We start from the raw sequence: 18,831 nt of genomic DNA, 5'->3' as shown, positions 1-18,831 counted from the left end.
CTCTTTCTGTTATTTTGGTGCCACTCTATTTGAGTCTGTTTGCACCAACGGGAAAAGGCATTTGGGAAAACATGATAGCTAACAGCCTAAAATATCCTAATGTAGTCAAAAAGAAAGTTTGCTGTAACCTGTATTTTCCCCCCACTAATGCATTTTAAGTGTATTAAATATCACTTTGCCCTTTTTTAAAGGCTTACTTCCCTGCCCCCCCCCATGCTAATTTAGAAGAAAGTTCTAATTCAGTTTTTGCTTAAGTGGATAAAAATTATCAGAATTGCAGAACAGACTTCTGGAAGGAAGGATGAAATTTATATTCACCAAGTTCATGGTCCTCATTATGAAGGAAAATGGGAGATGGTGCACCATCCCAGACGAAAACGCATCCACATCTCAGGCAAGCAAAACGACAGAGAAGCCGGTTACGTGAGCGAGTGGTTTCCCTCCAGAACTCGCGGTAGGGTTTGTTCGCTGGTACATGTCAAAGCAGAACCAGTTCTGCCTCCTGCAGCACGCCAGATTGCTCGACCTGTTCTGCAGCAGCAGAGCCCAGTATTTGCCAAGATTAATCACAGGCAGGGAAAGGCCTATTAACTAGACTGGGGTTACAGCTTAGCTGAAACAATTCCAAAACTCTCTTTTTTTTGAAAAGCTGTGAAGTGTTACTTTAAAATAGTAACTGCTATCGAACCCAAGCAACAGCAGGTTTCGGAGTGCCCAAAGCAGTGAGCAATCCCATGGGTGTGTCCAGAACATGCCACAGGAAAGCACTTGGACGCGGAGGGAACAAGGCTGAGGCCACAAGCACCGTCCTGCACTGAAAAAACCTCCCGAGTTTCAGGAGATGAGTCCGAAGCAGTGCCAGCATAGTTTCTGTGTTCTCGTATCTGCAAAGCTACCAAAGCAGAGCCTGATGTCCTCAGCACAAGTACTACATTTCAGAGGTACGAGACTTGCAGTCACCACAGAAGGAAGCATTAGCACAGTTGCACATCTCACACCCTCCCCTCCTCGCCCCTTCCCCTTCGCAGTCGAGACGACCTGCACTTACCTCTTAGAAACCAACGCTGAGCAACCTTTAAAAAAATATAAATAGGCTCATCTGTTAATAAAGTGACATTAAACATAAGGAGTGAAGTCCCCTGGATTATTTCACAATGTGTTTCTTTAGTCTCCAACATGCAGTTTCCTATTTAGCAATGGGTCACCAAGCTGTTAAGAATAAAGAGCAGGTTCTCGTCACACAGATCAACCCAAATAGCTAAAAAAAGCTCTCCGTAGAGCAACACATTTGACAATTTTTAAGGAAATTATTTCTGACCTAAATCCAGTCCCAGGTGGGGGGCACAAAGACAGCAACACGGTAGTTTTTGACACCGTCCAAGCCCATGTTGTGTTGTACACCCCGTGTAAGACAGGTGCTTGCACGCACCCAGAAGCTCACAGGTGGTCCCACTGCCTGCGTGCCAGCTCCAGGATGTGAGCAACAGAACCGAGATGCTGAGATGATCAAGTCAGCTGATCCCTTCACAGTGGGAAAATCCTCATCTGGCAAGCAGTAAGACCCAGAAAGGGCCTGACATCCTGCTGTGACTTCAGTTCCCCCTGACATGGAAGAGGGATATTCTGAAGTGGCTTTGCAGTCAAACTGTGCAACAGAGCCTGAAGACCAAACAGGAGTTTTGATGTGTTCATAAAGTGAGCAAGATTACAGGAACTAGTGTTATTTTATGATGCAAGAAACTTATTTATTCTCCTGTGGGCTGATGAACACCTACAGTTAAGAAAGGCTTCTCTGGGTAATTTAAACCTTGTATGAATGGAAAATCATTTTATAATCATTATTAATGTTTGTGGTGTATCCAAATAAAATTTACATGACTTCATTCTGAACTGGCTAACACTGGACAGTTAAAAATAACTCTATCATTCCGCACAGCATATGCTGCTGAATGACCCTGAGCCCTGCAGCAAAGATACTTCCTTCTTGCAATTTCCGAGGCCCGTGAACACCACAGCAATCTATGTTTTTAAGGAACAAATAGATGGACAAATCTAATAAGCATCGGGCTGCATGTGAAGGATCAGTGCACCCACTACCCAGAGCAGAAAAATCTGGCTAATGAAGGGTCAAAGTTTCCAGAGCACAAATTAGTAGAAAGGTCAGATAAAGAAGCAGGAACGGGAGCAGAAGAGCATAATGATCACAAAGTTGTGAGCATAAATGATGCCAAAGATGAATTTTAATAAAAATTTGATTCTGCTTACTCCACTGACACGGAAATAAGATCCGTAATAAAAATATAAGTGTCATTATATCCACTGAGAACAGCTGATTTTTCTTCTATGTTTTTCGCAGTACTTGTGATGAAGTTTAAAAAAGGACTTAGATTGTTACAATTGCTGACAGCATTCAGATAATCCATTTGGTATTTTAAAGAGTCCCCATCATAAACATTCAGATTTAATTGCAAGATATATCTGAGCTGAGATTTGACAGAAGTGTAAGCCCCACTGATAATGCAGCAGGGCTATTCAGGTGGCACTTGGTAATGTAAACTGCTGATTGCAACCAGCAGCCTTTGAGTTACCTGGATATCAAGTGCCGAAGCCGCCTACCTTCGTTTTTAATGAATGAATCATTCCAGCTAATAGCCTGCCTGCCTCTCTTGCTATTAAGAATTGGATGCATTTTATTTTATATGCTGCAGCATTAAATCAGAATGATGATCGATTAGTGTGAGACAGTAAGTATCATCCTGAAGTTTACTGCTTTTGGCTGGAGAGACAGTCAAATGACTTGGCACTGCTTTGGCCTTCTGCCATGAAAGCCTCTATTTCTTCAATAGTACGTGGGACGCATGTTAGCAGCTCCATTCCACTGGCTGTCACTGCGATGTCGTCCTCGATCCGGACCTGTTACAGAGAACACGTGGTTACCAAGGTATTCCAGCTGGGGATGAGAAGCACATCAGGCAGCAACAGCAGCAAGAGCACAAGGCGTGTTTCAGTCTGTGGTGGTGACGTAACACCAGGCAGAGCAACATATGGCAAGCACTGGAATTGCTCATTACCACCAGCACCATGGCACAGAGCTCTGTAGGGTCCAATCCCCCTTGGGCCACCGGCTCCTGCCACCCTCCTGGGATCACACAAGCTCCATGGTGACCCCCGGCAGAGCAGCCCCACAGGAGGTGGTGGCCTCGCAGGTGAGTCAGGTGGTGCCTCTGCTATGTCGGGTACACCAGGGACAGGCTGAGCGAGATGCTGCATCAGCGAGCTCACGCTGCGTAATTACATGGGGCCAATGAAGTTCAACCCCCTGACACCAGAACAGCAAAAGGAACATTCTCCCCTGACTTTGCCTCCAGCCTTGCTAGCACATGGCTTGCTAGGGACAGGTTCAACAGCAGTGTCTCCTGATGCCTGAAGTGCCTGTTCTCAAAGCGGTCCTGTTGCTGAGCTGCAGTTAGCTGCTCTTTGCACTTAAACATCACATTCTCTTTTCTCTAAACGCAATAAACTTTCAAAGAAGGAACTGCAACATGAAATAGCTTGTCGCTGATACTCAAAACATTGAATTCTGAGCTGATGAGAAAGTCCTAAGCAGGTCAGACATTCCTTTTAAAATACAATCACTACATTTCAAATCATGCAAGGAAAAAGCAGATCCTCTCAGCTTTCCAGCTCTCGTTCTGTTAAAATGAAAAGTATGCTCCATTTCTGTTTGACTCTAATCTTTCCTTACCAGTAAATATGCCTACACAGTCATTTCCCGTTATCTTATCAGAAAAATGTTAGTAAGTCGCTAAGCTGCAATAAAAGCAATTTTAGTAAGGTGTAAATCCAAGAGAACACAAACTCTGGGGACTCCCACCTTACAGTTGCTTTAATTGTTTCTGACCTCTTGACATTTTCAACTAAAAATAAAGCTGGTTAACATTTGTACTTCTGATTGCAAAATAATCCATTTGTTCAAACAAAATGAGTCATCCAGTCTTTATTAAACTGTTTAATGATCTCTTTGCCAGATTATTTCTTTTACTTGGTATCAAGTTAAGTGTATTATACAGCAGAATTAAATAAACAAACTCCATTGAGTTCACACATTTGATTTGGACAGCTGTAAATTTGAAAGCTGCGAGGCTCTTTACACTCGGTGTGCCTGAAAGGCCAGTGCCTTGCTGCAGAAGAGGAAATCAGCAACACATTGAACAACTCTATGCACTTGAACAGACTTTACCAGGGTGGGTTTTTTGATTCATTGCTACGAATTTGGCCAGCTGAGCAAAAAATAACCCAAGGATTCAGCAAGACTGTCGCATTGCATCTAAAGGTGAATCGTGCCCTCTGCCTCACAGCAGCCCCCAGTGTCTGTCCTGCTGGGTCTTGGGCCTGGGCATAGCCTGCCCGGGTCTACCAGCCCCTCCCAAAAACCTGCTGGTACCAGGCGAGCCCCGCAAAAGTGTCAGAACCCAGGGGACAGATCTGGTGACACGGTAAAAGCCAAAGCATCACATTGGCAAGCACACCATTGTAAATGGAGCTGGGCACAGCGTTGATGTGGAAAGTAAAAATGTTAATGCAAAAGTAAGTCTGAGAGCAGAGGCGAGGCCAGCCAAAGCTAGAGCTAACTCTGCCTACGGAGAAAGTCTCTTCCCAAGCACCGCCGGCTTCACAACCCTTCACCTGCTTGAGCTGAAATTCCCCAGTGTATCTGCTACAGAGAAACATCAGCCACAATTCATCTGCTTAACCAGTAAGATTAGCAAAAAAAAAGAAAAAATTGTTGGTGTTTTCCAGTTCAGCGTTTCATGCCTTCACCAATACCTCGGCACTCTCTGAGAGCACAGACTGACTTGAAAGCAGAGCAGGTGAAAGCCAGACTAAGAGGGAGGGGGAAGAACAAGTGGGACAAGGTGTCTGTCAATGCTGTGCCGTATCTAGGCCACAAGAGAAAATCAGGATGGGAAAGGAGCTGGAAAATGGAGCTAGAGTGATGAAAGGAGCCGGGGGAAGGAAGATACAGTGAGGCAAAACAGGATTGACAAATAATGGACCAAGAGAGATGGGGCTGGCTAAGGAGTCCAGGAAGCGAGATCCTGGTGGAGGTGAGAAGCGAGACACCCTGAATGAGGAGAGCGCAGGGGGGTGCTGGAGCCGCCTAAGCTGGGGAACTGAGAGTACCAAACGGGGGAGGATGGGGAAACCCATCAGTTTGGAGTGCCACACACAGCAACTCATTGTATAGGAAAAACATTGTTAGGAGATCATATAATCAATCCACAGCTGTGGATTTCTGTGAAGAGCAGGAGAGCCAGTACCATCACACCTGCCTGCTCACCATCAGCAACTCCAAATGGTCTTTGGGATGTAGCTGGAGGCGCACAGACCCACCGCTCCCATGAGGCCTCACCATTCACTCCTAGGAAAGCTCCAGCTCTTTCTCCAGGATCTAACCATTTCTCTGCCTGGATGAATCTCACCTGAAATGGGTGCTTGCTATAACAGAGAAGACAGGCTTCTCACTCGCAGTGCACATTTTTCCTTTGCCTAAAAGCAACGCAAGCGCAGAGGAACGCAGGTTCTCAAGGGGGAGGAAATTTTTGCATTTGCTCTTTTCCTTCACACCCTCCATGCTTCACCCTGACTTTAAACTCAGCAGCAGCAGCAAGAAGCCGCTTCAGAGGACCTGCAAAACCTTCCCTACAGGAGAGCCCGGCATTTCGTCTTGTCTTCTGTCCAAATGGACAAAAGATGCTGGATCTGCCTGGCAAGGCTCACTGGCTTGGGACTGCCTTTCCCAGTGGGGGACAGCGGTTATGAAACTTGATCTCAGAGCTGTCCCTGTTTGCAGGCTCTTTGTTCAACAGTGCTGCTTGTTTCAGGGCTACAGAGTGGTTTGGAATCGGACATGGCTTAAAGGAACAGCAAACCGAGGTGTGAGGTTTGCTGCACCACCAGCTTTCAGGGTGCTCTGCAAACACCCCAGGGTGACTTTGCTTTTTTGGTGTGAAATGGCATGCTTCAAAAAGCACTCCTGCAAGAATGCCAGGACTGTACCTAAAATGCTTTTTTCTTATCAAGGATAGTGGCATGATCTGTCTAGATAGACCTGATTGCACAACTGCCTAAGGCCAGCAACAGACCATCATGTGGCTCGACTCAATGGACCCAACTCTGTCCCAAAGCAGGGCTGTGTGGGCATAGCCAAGGACAGCATAGGAGTTAAATACCAGGGCTGCTGTCAGCTATATACACAGCCTCGCACTTTGTCCTGACTTACTAATAACAGTCATGCTCCCCAGAGCCTCCGGTGTTATCTTGCAAGGGAAGGGGGTTGTACCACTCATTCATTTCTTTTGGATGATGATATGTATAAAAAGCTTTTGAGAATCAAGAAACAATTTTGGCCAATTAAATAGTCCAGATTTGCACGATGACAGATCCCAGATGTGATTAAAAAAGATCACTGGTGACATGTCTCCTTTTTTTTTAATCTATTGAGCATTTGTTTGATTATGGCTGTGGAAAGCAGCAATACTATCGCTGCAAGATCTTAGAGCGGGAGATTTGCCTGGGAAACGATGACAGAACATGGGCCACACATGCTACCCCACAAAGTAAATTAGCACACGTGCTTCTGTCTGGCTGAAGGATCCACGTGTCTGTTTTTATAGCTGGTATCCTACATAGGCAGATGCATGTAGCCAAGGGGACTTATTTTTAATAGAGCATACTTACCATGAGCAGGGTTCAACTTCTGTATTTCAGGGGGACTGGTTAGGAAACAGAGCTGCCCTTACATCAAACCCAGGGGCAGGCAGGTATGTTGCAGGGCTGGGGAAGGCACTTTCCTGTTACCACGTTACACAAAAGTGGCAGTGCCAAGATGTTTTCTATAGAGGCTAACAGGCTCTGTGCTCCACAATGACTCTTTCTCATCCCATGCTGCCAGTCTTCCCTCTTCTTATTCACAAGCAAGTCCTCATGTCAGGCACATGCTATATGTGGACCTATTTTAAAGGTCCACATATAAACATTTTATAAAAAAGGATCAAGATTAGTAGGGTGAGGCCATGTATTTTATTAGATCAACTGATACGGCTGGAAAAAGAACCTTCAGGCACACAGTCCCTTCATCCGGGCTCAAAAAGAAGCAATAAACTATAAGCTAAATACGGGTTAGAAACAACTGGTCTTACTTTAACCTAATTATGTTAATTAGACAACTTAAGAGAAAAGGGTTAAAGAAGGTTTATAAGCAACTAGTTGCTGTTTTTGGGTTGCCTACAACTATCATTTCTCTTACAAGAACTTTAAAGAAAGCTATATATTTCATTATGACAACTGCTTTTCTATGAAAACTTTTCAAAAAAATGCTGTGTAGCATTATTACTGCTGCATAATATGAAATGTTAAAAAGCAGATAAGCATAATGTTTATTGCCTAGTAAACTATTTCACTCCACAACACACATTCACCGTAAACCCAGAAACAGAGCTCAACCTTCTGAAAAACAAAAATCAGGACAGAGACAACCACATGGCTCTGTGAACCAAAGGTAGAAGCAATTAAATATCCTACTTTTTATTTGGATTAACATTTGTTCCTGAGTAAGGGAAGTACTATTGTTTTGAAAAATATTGTAATATTAGTGGATCTTCAAGGTCCTGGGCTTTGTAAATTTATTTAACTTTTAAATGAGAAAAATCTGCAAATGGAAGTAAGTAATGTATGTAACATTTAGCTGTCTTTCAGCATTTTCTCTAAGTTGCATAGAGTTTTCACGTATTAAGTCTAGTGCTAGTTCTACAATCCTAGGGAAAAATAAAGCCCAAACAGAGACTGAATACTGAAGGCCAAAAAAAGATTGAACGGTTTCACTGGGTCTTTGAGAAAACATCATATGAACTGCATGAATCAGTAATCTGCTTATGAAGAATGGAAATGTCAAACCCTAAAGGGCAGCATTTGGAGTTGGTATTTCCCCTTCCCTGAGGAATCAGCTGCTTTTCCTGAGCAATATATACAACCGTATACACATACTTCTATTTGCACATCTATGTTTATTTATGAGAGCGGCGCGGGCAGAGTCCAGGCAGAGCAGAGGTGCCTTGGGATGGGCACTGCGCCAGTGCCCGACGGCAGCCCTTGCCCCACAGAATTTATGACCTCGGTAAATTGGACCTTAGTTTTGCAGATGGAGAACTGAAGCACATGTGACTGAGTGACTTCCCGAAATTGGCAGAGGAAGCTTGTGAAGGACTGAACTCAATGGCTGTCAAGTAAAGAGTTTAGGGCTTCAGACAGGGTAGCCCGTGCTCTCAGAAGCAGATCCCCTAGCAAAACTTCTTGCCTCCCTCCAGAGGGATCTGTATTTGACCCAGAACAGCTCTTGTTTGGTAAAAGCCCAAATTACGAGGTCCCTGAGCAGCAGTTACAGCCACGAAGCCTGGGTGTCTGTGTTACAGGGACACAGGAAGGCCGGGCTGCCGATGGACCCGTTCTGAGTGTGCGCAGGAGCTGCGCTGGTGCCACCAGCACACGCCCCGCACGCCGGCAGCAATGCAGAACAGGCAAAGGAAAACCTTGTGTTGTCTCTCACTCTCCCCGGCTCTTGCAGCTTTTACAATCTCTTTATGGCTAATACCAGGCAGCAAGAATTACAATAAATGGCTACAGTCTTGCCCTTCTTAGCAGGGCAGAAGAGCTTCTCTTCTCAGTGCAGAGACTTGTCACAGTCAAGAAAATTACCCAAAGCCCAAAAAAGACATGAATTCAAGGTGAATTCATTAAAATCCACAAATCCCCTGTGCGGACAGTCTTACTCAGAATTACCATAGTGTTACTTTGGTTAATGTAAGTTCATTTTTGAAGTGAATTAAACTAAACCAAATTAAGAACTTTTTAATTAGTGCTGAGTTCTGCAGAGGGAAATGGACTACTTATTTCCTTTTGTAGAATGTATTTTTCTTTTAAACCTAAAGGAAGATTGGACTGGCTGTAGTGAGCTCTTTAGCTAGAACTGATACCAATACTAACCCCTGTACTATTAATATTTGTCAGTAAAAACACTGGGCTTCACAAGATCTTTTTAATCACGTAAAGAAAAAGTTTTCTGACATGCTTTTGAGAGAAATACTCATTCTGGATAAACTAAAATGAACCAGCATGCAGATAACTAAGCACACTACACAGCACAAATTGCATCTTCTATTTATGCAGAATCAATTCAGAATTGTAAAGATGGAAAAATTCATTTTGATTGCATTATAATTCAGCTTTTGTGTAGAATTCAGAAATATTCGGATGTACTTCAGTCTCAGATTTTATTCCCATTCTTCTGGACAAAATCAAGTGACAACATCTGGCTCAGGGTATGTGTGTATTATTATTTTTTCTCTCTAAGTAAAATGTATTGTTCACAGGGGGATCAGGGGTTTAGATTTTTGCTCAATCGTTTTTGGGCAGCTCCCCCTTTTAGCAAAGTTTGTTGGCTAGCTCTCCTTACAAGTCATCATTACAGGAAGCTAAGCAAAAAACAGGGGAGAAAGTTAGACCTTGCTTGAAATCTCTGGAACAAAAGTGCCTGATCCAGCAACTTATTACCAAGGTAGAGATCCTGTGCTGTCATTCCTATTCCATGCAAACGCAGGCAGCAGGTGAGCCACGTGCATGCCTCAAGCTGCAGAGCTGGAGTGGGCATTGACAGCAAGCCATGGAAAAACATCGGCTTTGCTGAGCATTTCCAGAGAAAGCTCACCAGGAATCAATTCAACTGCCGAAAAACTCCCACAGAGTGTTTACAAGGAAAGCGAAGACAGTTAAACCTATTTTCATTGTGGTGTCAAGCTACACAAGTGCATTACAGCGTTCCCTTAAAATATGCTTCAGTGTGCGGTGCCATATATGTGCTTACAATTAGAAAATGCACAGTTAGCTGCCTTTTGTTCACCAGTATCTCACTTGGCTGGCTGGCAAGTCTTGATAAAGAAACAACACAGAGACAGATAACATCCCAAACCTCAGCAGTGAATTAAATACCAGTGAGGGTAAACTCCCGTGTCTCTCGATAAGGCTGCACACACATTGTATGGGGAGCCTCCATGGGCAGCTGCCCAGGAGCCCAGCTAGCTCACACGACTGGTGATGGCACACAACTTTTCTGTTGGGGTTGGTGGTTCAATGCCAGCTCAGACCAAAAGCGTTACAGTAATTACCCTCTCATGGCTGGTGTACAGTGATAAATTAGTCGATGGCAGCAGCAGACAATTCCTAATGAGTGACTTTTCATACCAGAAAATCACCGCTGTTGCCAGTGATTGTTAGCTTTGTTGAGACTTAGCAGAAAAGCCACAAGGAGGACGGGGCATTGCAGCTGCCTGCTCTATCTTCTCTGGGCATGAATACGGAAGCTCGGAGAACAATGCGGCACCCTTCAAATGCTCGCCCTGCTAAAATGAAAACCCACTGGAAGCCACTGCAACTGCTAAACACTCTGCGAGGGTGGTGGCTTTGAATGGGAAATGTGCCTCAGAGAGCATGGAGAAACAAGGCCCCTCTACTTGCACAGCAGCTGCCTGCATGGGAATGATTGCCCAGATCATGGCTACCTCCCAAGTCAGCCAACCCTCCTGCACACACACTGCTGCCTGAGCCTGCAATGCGATACCTCAAGCACGGGTGGTCGTGAAGACCATCGGCTATTCCCTTGGAAAACAGGGAAGGCTTTACATTCACAAGTTTTGCACTGTTCTGGCAATCGTCCAGTAGGAGCAATTATTGCTGTTTTTCTCTACTGCCTCTCTGACTTAAACAGCATCAAGCTTTTCTGCCCTGGGAGGGAGCACCAGACTGTGCTGCTGTCAAGGAAGCTAACTCGGGAATATGGATCTCAGTCTCGTATTTCATAACATACACGTTTCACACATTAGATAAAACACCTACCTGGCAAGTCACTGTACAGTGCTGACAGAAGGTATTTCAATCAATGGAAAAATATGGGTCTATCATTAATCAGATATCACAAGCCGCATTTAAAAATAACAAAAAACCTCCCAGTTTGTCTGCAGGGTCAAATGGCCCAAAGTGCTGCTTCAGGAACAGCCCTATGTGCAATACGTTACAACTTCCAAAAGATTTCTTCTCAAGTACATAGCAAATGCAAACAAACAGAAAACCAATTTCAGAAAACCATCCGGTTAACAATTACTCACCCCACCAAATCCTCTAAAGCGCTGCAGGACGTCATTGTTGATGAAACAGCACTGTGCAGGATCACGGAGGGCTTGGTCCAAGAGGTGGTCGATGAAGTAGATGCCCGGCTCGATGGTCAGCACCATGCCCTGCTCCAGGCTGCGGGCAGTGCGCAGGCTCCTGAGCCCCGGCAGGTCAATGCGCTCCACTCCCTGCAGAAGAAACACTGGTTCTGACAGACAGAAAGGCAATCTGTGGTGACCTTTTATCAAGACCCTCCTATGCTGACTGCTCCATAAGAGGCCCAAAATACAAAAAATAATTGGGAAGTAGAGGACTGAAACCGTGCTGTACAGTTACGTCTCTCATCAGTCCCTCATTCAGCTTTCACGTGCAGCGATGACCAGCTTTCAACTCAACACCCAAACTGTTTTTTGCACCACAGAAATCCTTGGATATACTTGGTACTGTCACTCTCTACCTTGGGAGTACTGCACTATGGAGAAAAAATAATTACTTGCACTATTTCTTTCTATACCTTCCCTTGTAAAGTACAATACTTTAAGTGACGTGCAAATCTTGAAATGCCCCCTCCACGTCATGGCTGAAATAGCTGAACTATGCAGCAGAGAAAATTTCTCCAAGGATATGCAAATGCTTATTCTCACTGAATGTTATTAAATTACACATTTATGATCGTGATTCAGGAGCAATGAGTCTACACATGACCTCATAAAGGCAGCCCATTAAAAACTAAACTTTTGTCAGATTCAGACTTTCAGGCAACATGGTGCTGACTGACATTATTAAAAACTAAGTCAAAACAAGTCCTGACTAGCAAAACATTCTCTTCTTCCCAAAAGCTGGTAAAGTAAAATGATATATGAGGACGTGCTTAGTCAAGGAATTAGAAACACTGCAAAGACTAGTTCAGGATATTAATTTTCTTCCCCCAAATGTGCCAGGTATTGCAACATCAAAATAAATATATCTCAATCCCATTAGCTTTTTGAAAATTCTTTGCAACTGTAGCAAAATTTCGTCAACAAAATATCGTGATGACCCGTAAACAGCTCACAGGCTCACTAGCTTGCAAACATGCACACACACTTTGCTCATGAAAACTTTTCTGCTTCAGCCAGTAAGTCAGACATTAACAGGTCTGCAAGACCAAGGCGTTATTTATCTGGTCTCCAGGTAGCATTCCCAAATCTTGCTTCTGGCAAAAGTCACAGTAATTTTCCTTGCCAGCAGAAGGGGTGACTCCTTTCAAGGATCACGAGCAGCGTGACTGGTATCATGAGGACGAAACATCCCCTTTCTTCAGGACAAAGCGCACTGCCCAGCACTACCCTCGGTGCCTGGCAGCCGGGGCAGCATGTCCGGGCACTGCTGCGCTCTCACGTTTCTGCTGCACCAATGCAGGGGTGCGGAGGCAGGCAGGAGCATACCTTGCAGATTAGCCAAGATGTCCCTGCCCACAGCAGGGGGGTTGGACTAGATGACCTTTAGAGGTCCCTTCCAACCCAAACTATTCTATGATTCTAAGATTTTCAGAGCTCACCAGCCTGGACATCCGAGGGTAGGTTTGCTCATTTTTCAGAGACGCGGAGCATTTGCTTGCCTTCGCAAGCCATCAAGTGTATCCTGACCATTTTCGCTGTGTATTCGATACATTTTATTTCATATGTTTGATCTGAATTTTGAAGAGCATTATATTACACTAAAATAAGAAAGCATTATTTTGTTTTACTGATGCTAGGAAACAAGAATACTCTGATATTAAGCAAGGCACTTTGCATTTATATTCTTATCAAAACCCAAAGAGAATCAATATATTTCTAAACTTGAAACAATAACTGCACTGAAATGGAGCCATTTTTCTTTCTGCTGCTGCCCCATGGGGTTTGGCATCTCACACATTCATTGTAATGTGTAAAGGAAATGAGGGCATCCAATCTTGTGGATTAATCTCTCCATGAGCTGTAAACAATTAGATTAGTGTCTGGACCTTTTGGTGTCTTGCCAACTATCTATCGGCTGCTTTACAACAAACAACCCATATTTGGCTTTTAAGTACACTTCTCTTCAATTCTACTTGTAAATGCCTTTTCTGAGGCAGTCAATCCAAGACAGATGCTAGAAAGATGAATGCGCAGCGAGGAAAACAATGGCAAACATCCTCTGAAGGCAGCCCTGGCATGGCGTCCGCATTTTTTTGCCTTTTCTTAAAACAAATGAAGTTTAACACCAGGTGTGATGATCAAGCCTCAATGCCCACTTCATTTGCCTCTGTACAGCCGTTAAAACAATGCGTAGGCATTTTGTCTGGACTTCTTGCAGTCTGATTCTGCTTTTAGTACTTCCTCCAAGAAGCTAACAGCATGTTTACAACTCAGGAGCAAGACCCGGGGATTCACCTTTGGAAACCTCCTTCAGCAGTGCAGGCTCCCCGGGCCGTCAGCAATGCAGGGAGGGCTCCCAAGGCACCTGAATACTACTGCTCACCCAAAAGTAAAAGTTTAACTTCTCTAGAAGGAATTCACAAACTCTTTTTGATATTCCCCCCATCCTATCTCAACTCTAGGTTGTGTCGGCTCTTGGTTTCATCTCCAGGTCTTTGGATTTTGCAGGCACTGAAGTCACTGTGTAAATAGCAGCAGCTACACCTCTTCCATGAAAGCATCTCTAACGGGCCTTCAGAGAAAGGGTAACACTGCTCAGCTTTTCAAAGACAGCAAGCAGGACACCAGCGGGTGGGCTTGCAGTGAGGAAGATCTACAGTCCCTTTTAACAGAGGCTAGCAAGGTGTTCACCAAGAGATGCGTGAAATGGATGAAGAGAGAGATGGGTTCTGGCTGTCGCATGTACATGGCCATGCATACCCTGAGCGGAGGACAGCCCCAGTCCAACTTGCTGCGAGACTGAAGGACAACATGAGCTGGGACAGGGAATGAGCAGAATGGGGAAAGGGGAAGGTGACCAAGATGGGGAGATGGCAAAATTCCTTCTTTTGAGAACAGCACTGGATTAAAATGTACATCAGACTATGGCTTCAGCATCCCAAATGACATCTGATCTCTGGGCACTCATGACCATCTCGGTAGCCACCATGGCCATCAGGTCCAGAGCCCGACAGTTCTCAGCTCTCAGTCTGCTTCGGTTGTTTATGAAAACTAGGACAAACTGAGGATTTTTTTAATGACTGAAACACCACCGCCCTCAAACAGAAGATGACAGGTCTGAAACAAGGACATTGCCATTTTCCATCAAGTCAAACCCTGTTGAGAGCGAAGCCTGATGGGGAAACCTCGCACTCTCATCTGTCAGTATGAATCTTCTGCCATTAATGGATTTTCCTCTTTGTGAGGAGGAAAATTCCTTACATTTTGCAGCTAAACAACAAAAGCCTTGTTTTCAACAATAACCATGATGTTGTTTTGTAGTCAGATGAAATGAAGAGTGAAAATGTGAACACTGGCGTAGCAGCAGTATGGATATCTGTTTCTATTACGGTTATATGCTGGAGGCCTGGCCATGGAGCAGGACCCTGTCACACTCAGTGCTGTACAGCTGTAAAGCATAATCTGGTAATTTGCCTCAAAAACGTGTAGAGAATAATCTAGAAAATATTAACGCCTAGGCATCTAAAAAGAGACTCCCAATGATATTCTGGGAAAATTACTTTTCGAAGAACTCTTTATTTTCCTGTATATTGCAACAACAGACTATATCCGAAATTGTTTTCTAAGACTGATTTTATTTGGAGGTTCTGCTCACATTTTAAAATTGAGACACTCCCCCCACAGTAAGCACAGATGTATGACACTGTCATTTGCGACTGTACTCCTGCCAAGAACATCAGATTCCAATTAATGGTTCATGTAAGGTAACAAAAAACAGCATGTCTAGGCAATGCTAGGACTGTCAAGGGAACAAGAGAATTATTATGTAAACTGATTTCATTACTATGTAAGCAAAATAAAAGTTCAAATTAAGTGTGCAGTAATATAAAATATAGATCTATTTTTGGAATAAGCAGGGAATTAGGAAGTATGCAAATATGCCTATCCCCCAGAAAAGTGGCTGTGGAAGACTAGAAGTTACAATATCCCCAGAATACCTCAGTATAAGGATGGTGCTGCATCCTTATGGATGGCAGGATACTGCCTGCTCCTAAGCAACTCAACGGTTAATTGGGGGTATATGTTGCTTTTTCCATGGAAGAACTGCAATGTGTATCATGTGGATCTTGTCCCACAGACACCGGCTACCAGGCAAAGCGATCAGAAGCAGAAATGGCTCCAGGCCCACTCAGGTGAGCCTGATCTTGGGTCCGTCTTTGGATCAGGACAGAAGAAAACCACAGATGATGTCTCTGTGCTGGCTGGTCATCGCCCACAGGGCCATGACACTAGCTAGGGAGGCAGAAGTGCAGAGATGCAAGGATACCCTCCCCCCTGAAACCAGGGGCTGCAACACTTAGTTGGCATCACCCAGAAGTTTCCTCAAGCCAGCAATGGCAGCAAAACACAGCCACAGCAGAGATCACCAAAGCTACTCATAACTGCAAATACTGAACCACAGTAAAAGACTCATGTAGTGACACAAACTAGTTTCTGGTACTTTTTTCCAGCTAAATCATCACAGAACTTTTCTGAGCCCTGACAAACAGACTGTCCCAGTTGGACCACATCCAATACAGTGAAGTCCTAACCATTTTACCAAGCTAAGTGCAATCAAGTATTTAAATTAGTCAGAATACTAACATTATATTTAGATTATATGAAATCAACACCGAAGTGAAATCTCAGCTTTTTCACTCTTCCCTATTCTCCCACTGCGTATACTCAACTTCTAATTAGCTCATTTATTGTAAAAAGAATGGAGCCCTATGCAGCTAATAAAATAAAAGTATTGAATTCCATTTCACTTGTCCCCTGGTCCCTTCTCTCTAAGCCCTTGTTTCCCTTGCTGAGTGTTACTAACAAAGATTAGTTTATTCAATCTATCCCGCTTCTTCCCAGCAGCCTGAGCTGCCTATAGTCACCTGAAGGAACTGCTGTCAGTCCTGCCTTTGAAATCAGCAGCAGGTTACAGGAGAACATGCCCCAAGCATCACATACCACTCGTGGCATTTGCAAGTCAAAGCTTCCACTTCTGCATGAGAATCTAATTACTAGCTGGAGCTTTTGGGACACAGTTCAAAGTTAATATTGGGGGAATGGAGGGTACACGATGTTTAACTGGCTATTTTATTTGAAACATTTTTGTTTTTTCCTAGGTATTAACTGTGGTATCAGGTTTAAACTGCCTAATAAGTTTCTGTTATTGCAGGGAATGAGGAAAAATCACCTGCCACTTATTCGAGGCACCGCTGCCTGCTGAGTCAGATAGAGCTGAACTTCAATCCATCGCTACAGCATGGTTCTGAGCATAACTTCCCATGTCATTTTTGCTTCCTGATCCTCAGATGTCACCAAGCTCCACTGCTATCATAATGGAAATAATAAAACATACAGATTATATTTTTTCTTTTTTCTTAAAACCTAAGCATGAGAAAAAGAAGGGATAGCAAATAGTGAAAATCACCAAGTTGACAACTACAACATAAACCTGGAAGATGAGGAGAATATTTAGATAGAGAATTCATAAGAAATGAGAGAAAGAATTGCAAAAGCTACCAGCAACACTGTTTTAAAATTAGACCAATGACAAGCACCATTTAAAATCTAATAGACGGGTTTTCTTGTGACACACAGAAAGCATACATAGGTGATGGCCTTAAATGAAAGGGCTTTTTCTTTTGTCATCTTTAGATACTAACATTAGTGGAAATTGCATAGCAAAAAAACCTGAAGTATACCTATGATACCTTTTATACCTTACTTTTACATGTAATTGAAAGCAGAACCGTACTGTCTTGGTTCTTCTCTCCTACTATGCCTAGAATGAATTGGTCAAAAACACACAAGCTCTGCAAGTCTCTGCTAAAATTTCAGAAAGATTTGGACAATAAATATTCAGATAAAAACTCTCTTAGCACACGAAGTCTTTTGCAACAAACTTCAACAAGTAAAAGAAACATAAGCAAGTATCTCCATCAAAAAAAATTGACCAGAACTAATGAAACCCAAACCAAGCACCAAAAACCCCCAAGTCCACGACACTTTCTTTCTCAGAGGAGGAGGGAAACCCTGTGGTACGACAGGGCATGGTGCGCACCACGGCGCTGCACTGACACAGCACCTGAGCCCTCCCTCCTCTTCTGCCTCTGCTCAAGTCCTAAGCTCCCATAAACACCCAAACTCCAGCATCTGTCCTCACAGGGAAAAGCTGCTGGGAACTGATCACAACTTTTCTGAGCACATGTAAGGTGCCACAGCAGGGTAAGAAGATCTAAGAAAATCTGGGAGGGGTTTAAATCCCACAGAAGACTCTTAGGTTGCAGGAAACTCTCCTGCTTGGTGTTTGACCCAACAGGTAACAATAAGGACTATGGATTTCAGTGCTGCTCTGCATGGAAATGCTGTAGAATTGAAAGTCTTCACCAATTTGTTTCTTGCCTGCACTCTGCCTGCTCAGTGGACCACACAACCATATGGCTCTGCTATGCAGGAATTTAAAGAATCAAAAAGAAAGTGATTCAAGGGAACCCCATGAAGCAGAAGCAACAGGTTTTTTTCTCCTAATCTTTTCTCAAGGTGTATAATCGCTCACAAGAACAAAACCTAGAGCTAAAACTGGTGAAAGGCCCTTTTACTCTTTGCTCATATAAGCGCCTACCATACAGACTTTTGTAGGTCCTGGGTATGCACAGCAAGAGCAAGGCTTTGCAAGGTTATGACCAAGTGAAGCAATTTGCATCACTGGGACTCTACATAACAGCTTTAGGCTCCTTGGTAAATTCACCTCATCCTCTGCTTCTTAAAGGAAAAAACATTAATGCATCATTTGCAATGCTAACCACAAAAAAATTGAAATCATCTGCTTCAGCATAAAGTAGGATACATAAGGAAAATAATTTTTGCCAGAATAAGAAAGAGAACAAGATTATTCCTGTATGCTCTAGTAGGTCTGGTGACCTAAATCCCCAAACAGTCATCTGGGATCTGGGACCAAGCTTTCTCTTAGAGCCAGACACAGCTCGTACACCTCTCTGAGCAGCAGAGATGGTCCCCAAGCATGCACAGTAATGGAAGGACATGGATATCTCCAGGATCAAAACAAACCTCTAATTTGCTGATGCAGAATAGCGATGAAAGGATCGGCTTTTCATAAGAATAGAGAATTGAATTAAAACTTTAAACTAAGGTAAATCTTATAATTTTAAAAGACAAAACAAAATGAAACTCTTAATTCACAAGATGTTAAAATCACAGTAGTTATTAACCCTACTTAAATTAACTGGCTTATTATTATAGAAAGTCATCAAATGTACTTAGCATTCTTCAGAGCCTTACAGTCAATTAATATAACATGAAATTGAATCAACTCAAGCATCTAGAGACGCAGAACCTAGATTTAAATGAAAACTTCAGCCCCATCCACCTCAGGGTCTGAAAATTTGGGATCACCTACCACATTTTCTCCATTGCAACAGGCACAAACTATCATTTATATCCCATATCGAAT

General features: G+C 43.5%; 1 protein-coding gene across 1 annotated transcript in view; it reads right to left on the bottom strand.

The window, feature by feature from the left end:
• Positions 1–2,223: 2,223 nt before the first annotated feature.
• PEPD (peptidase D) overlaps positions 2,224–18,831 on the bottom strand; it is a 160,621-nt gene continuing 144,013 nt past the window's right edge. Inside the window, exons 14-15 of the mRNA XM_009320321.1 lie at positions 11,217–11,408; positions 2,224–2,913 (exon numbers count right to left, since the gene is read on the bottom strand). Coding sequence (XP_009318596.1) covers positions 2,764–2,913; positions 11,217–11,408 — 342 coding nt within the window. The 3' untranslated portion in view covers positions 2,224–2,763. The remainder of the gene's footprint in view (positions 2,914–11,216; positions 11,409–18,831) is intronic.

This window comes from Pygoscelis adeliae, unplaced genomic scaffold, assembly GCF_000699105.1.
Source record: "Pygoscelis adeliae isolate BGI_AS28 unplaced genomic scaffold, ASM69910v1 Scaffold62, whole genome shotgun sequence".
NCBI lineage: Eukaryota > Metazoa > Chordata > Aves > Sphenisciformes > Spheniscidae > Pygoscelis > Pygoscelis adeliae.
Note: the sequence above shows the minus strand (reverse complement) of the source record. Positions and strands in the feature narration are given on the sequence as shown.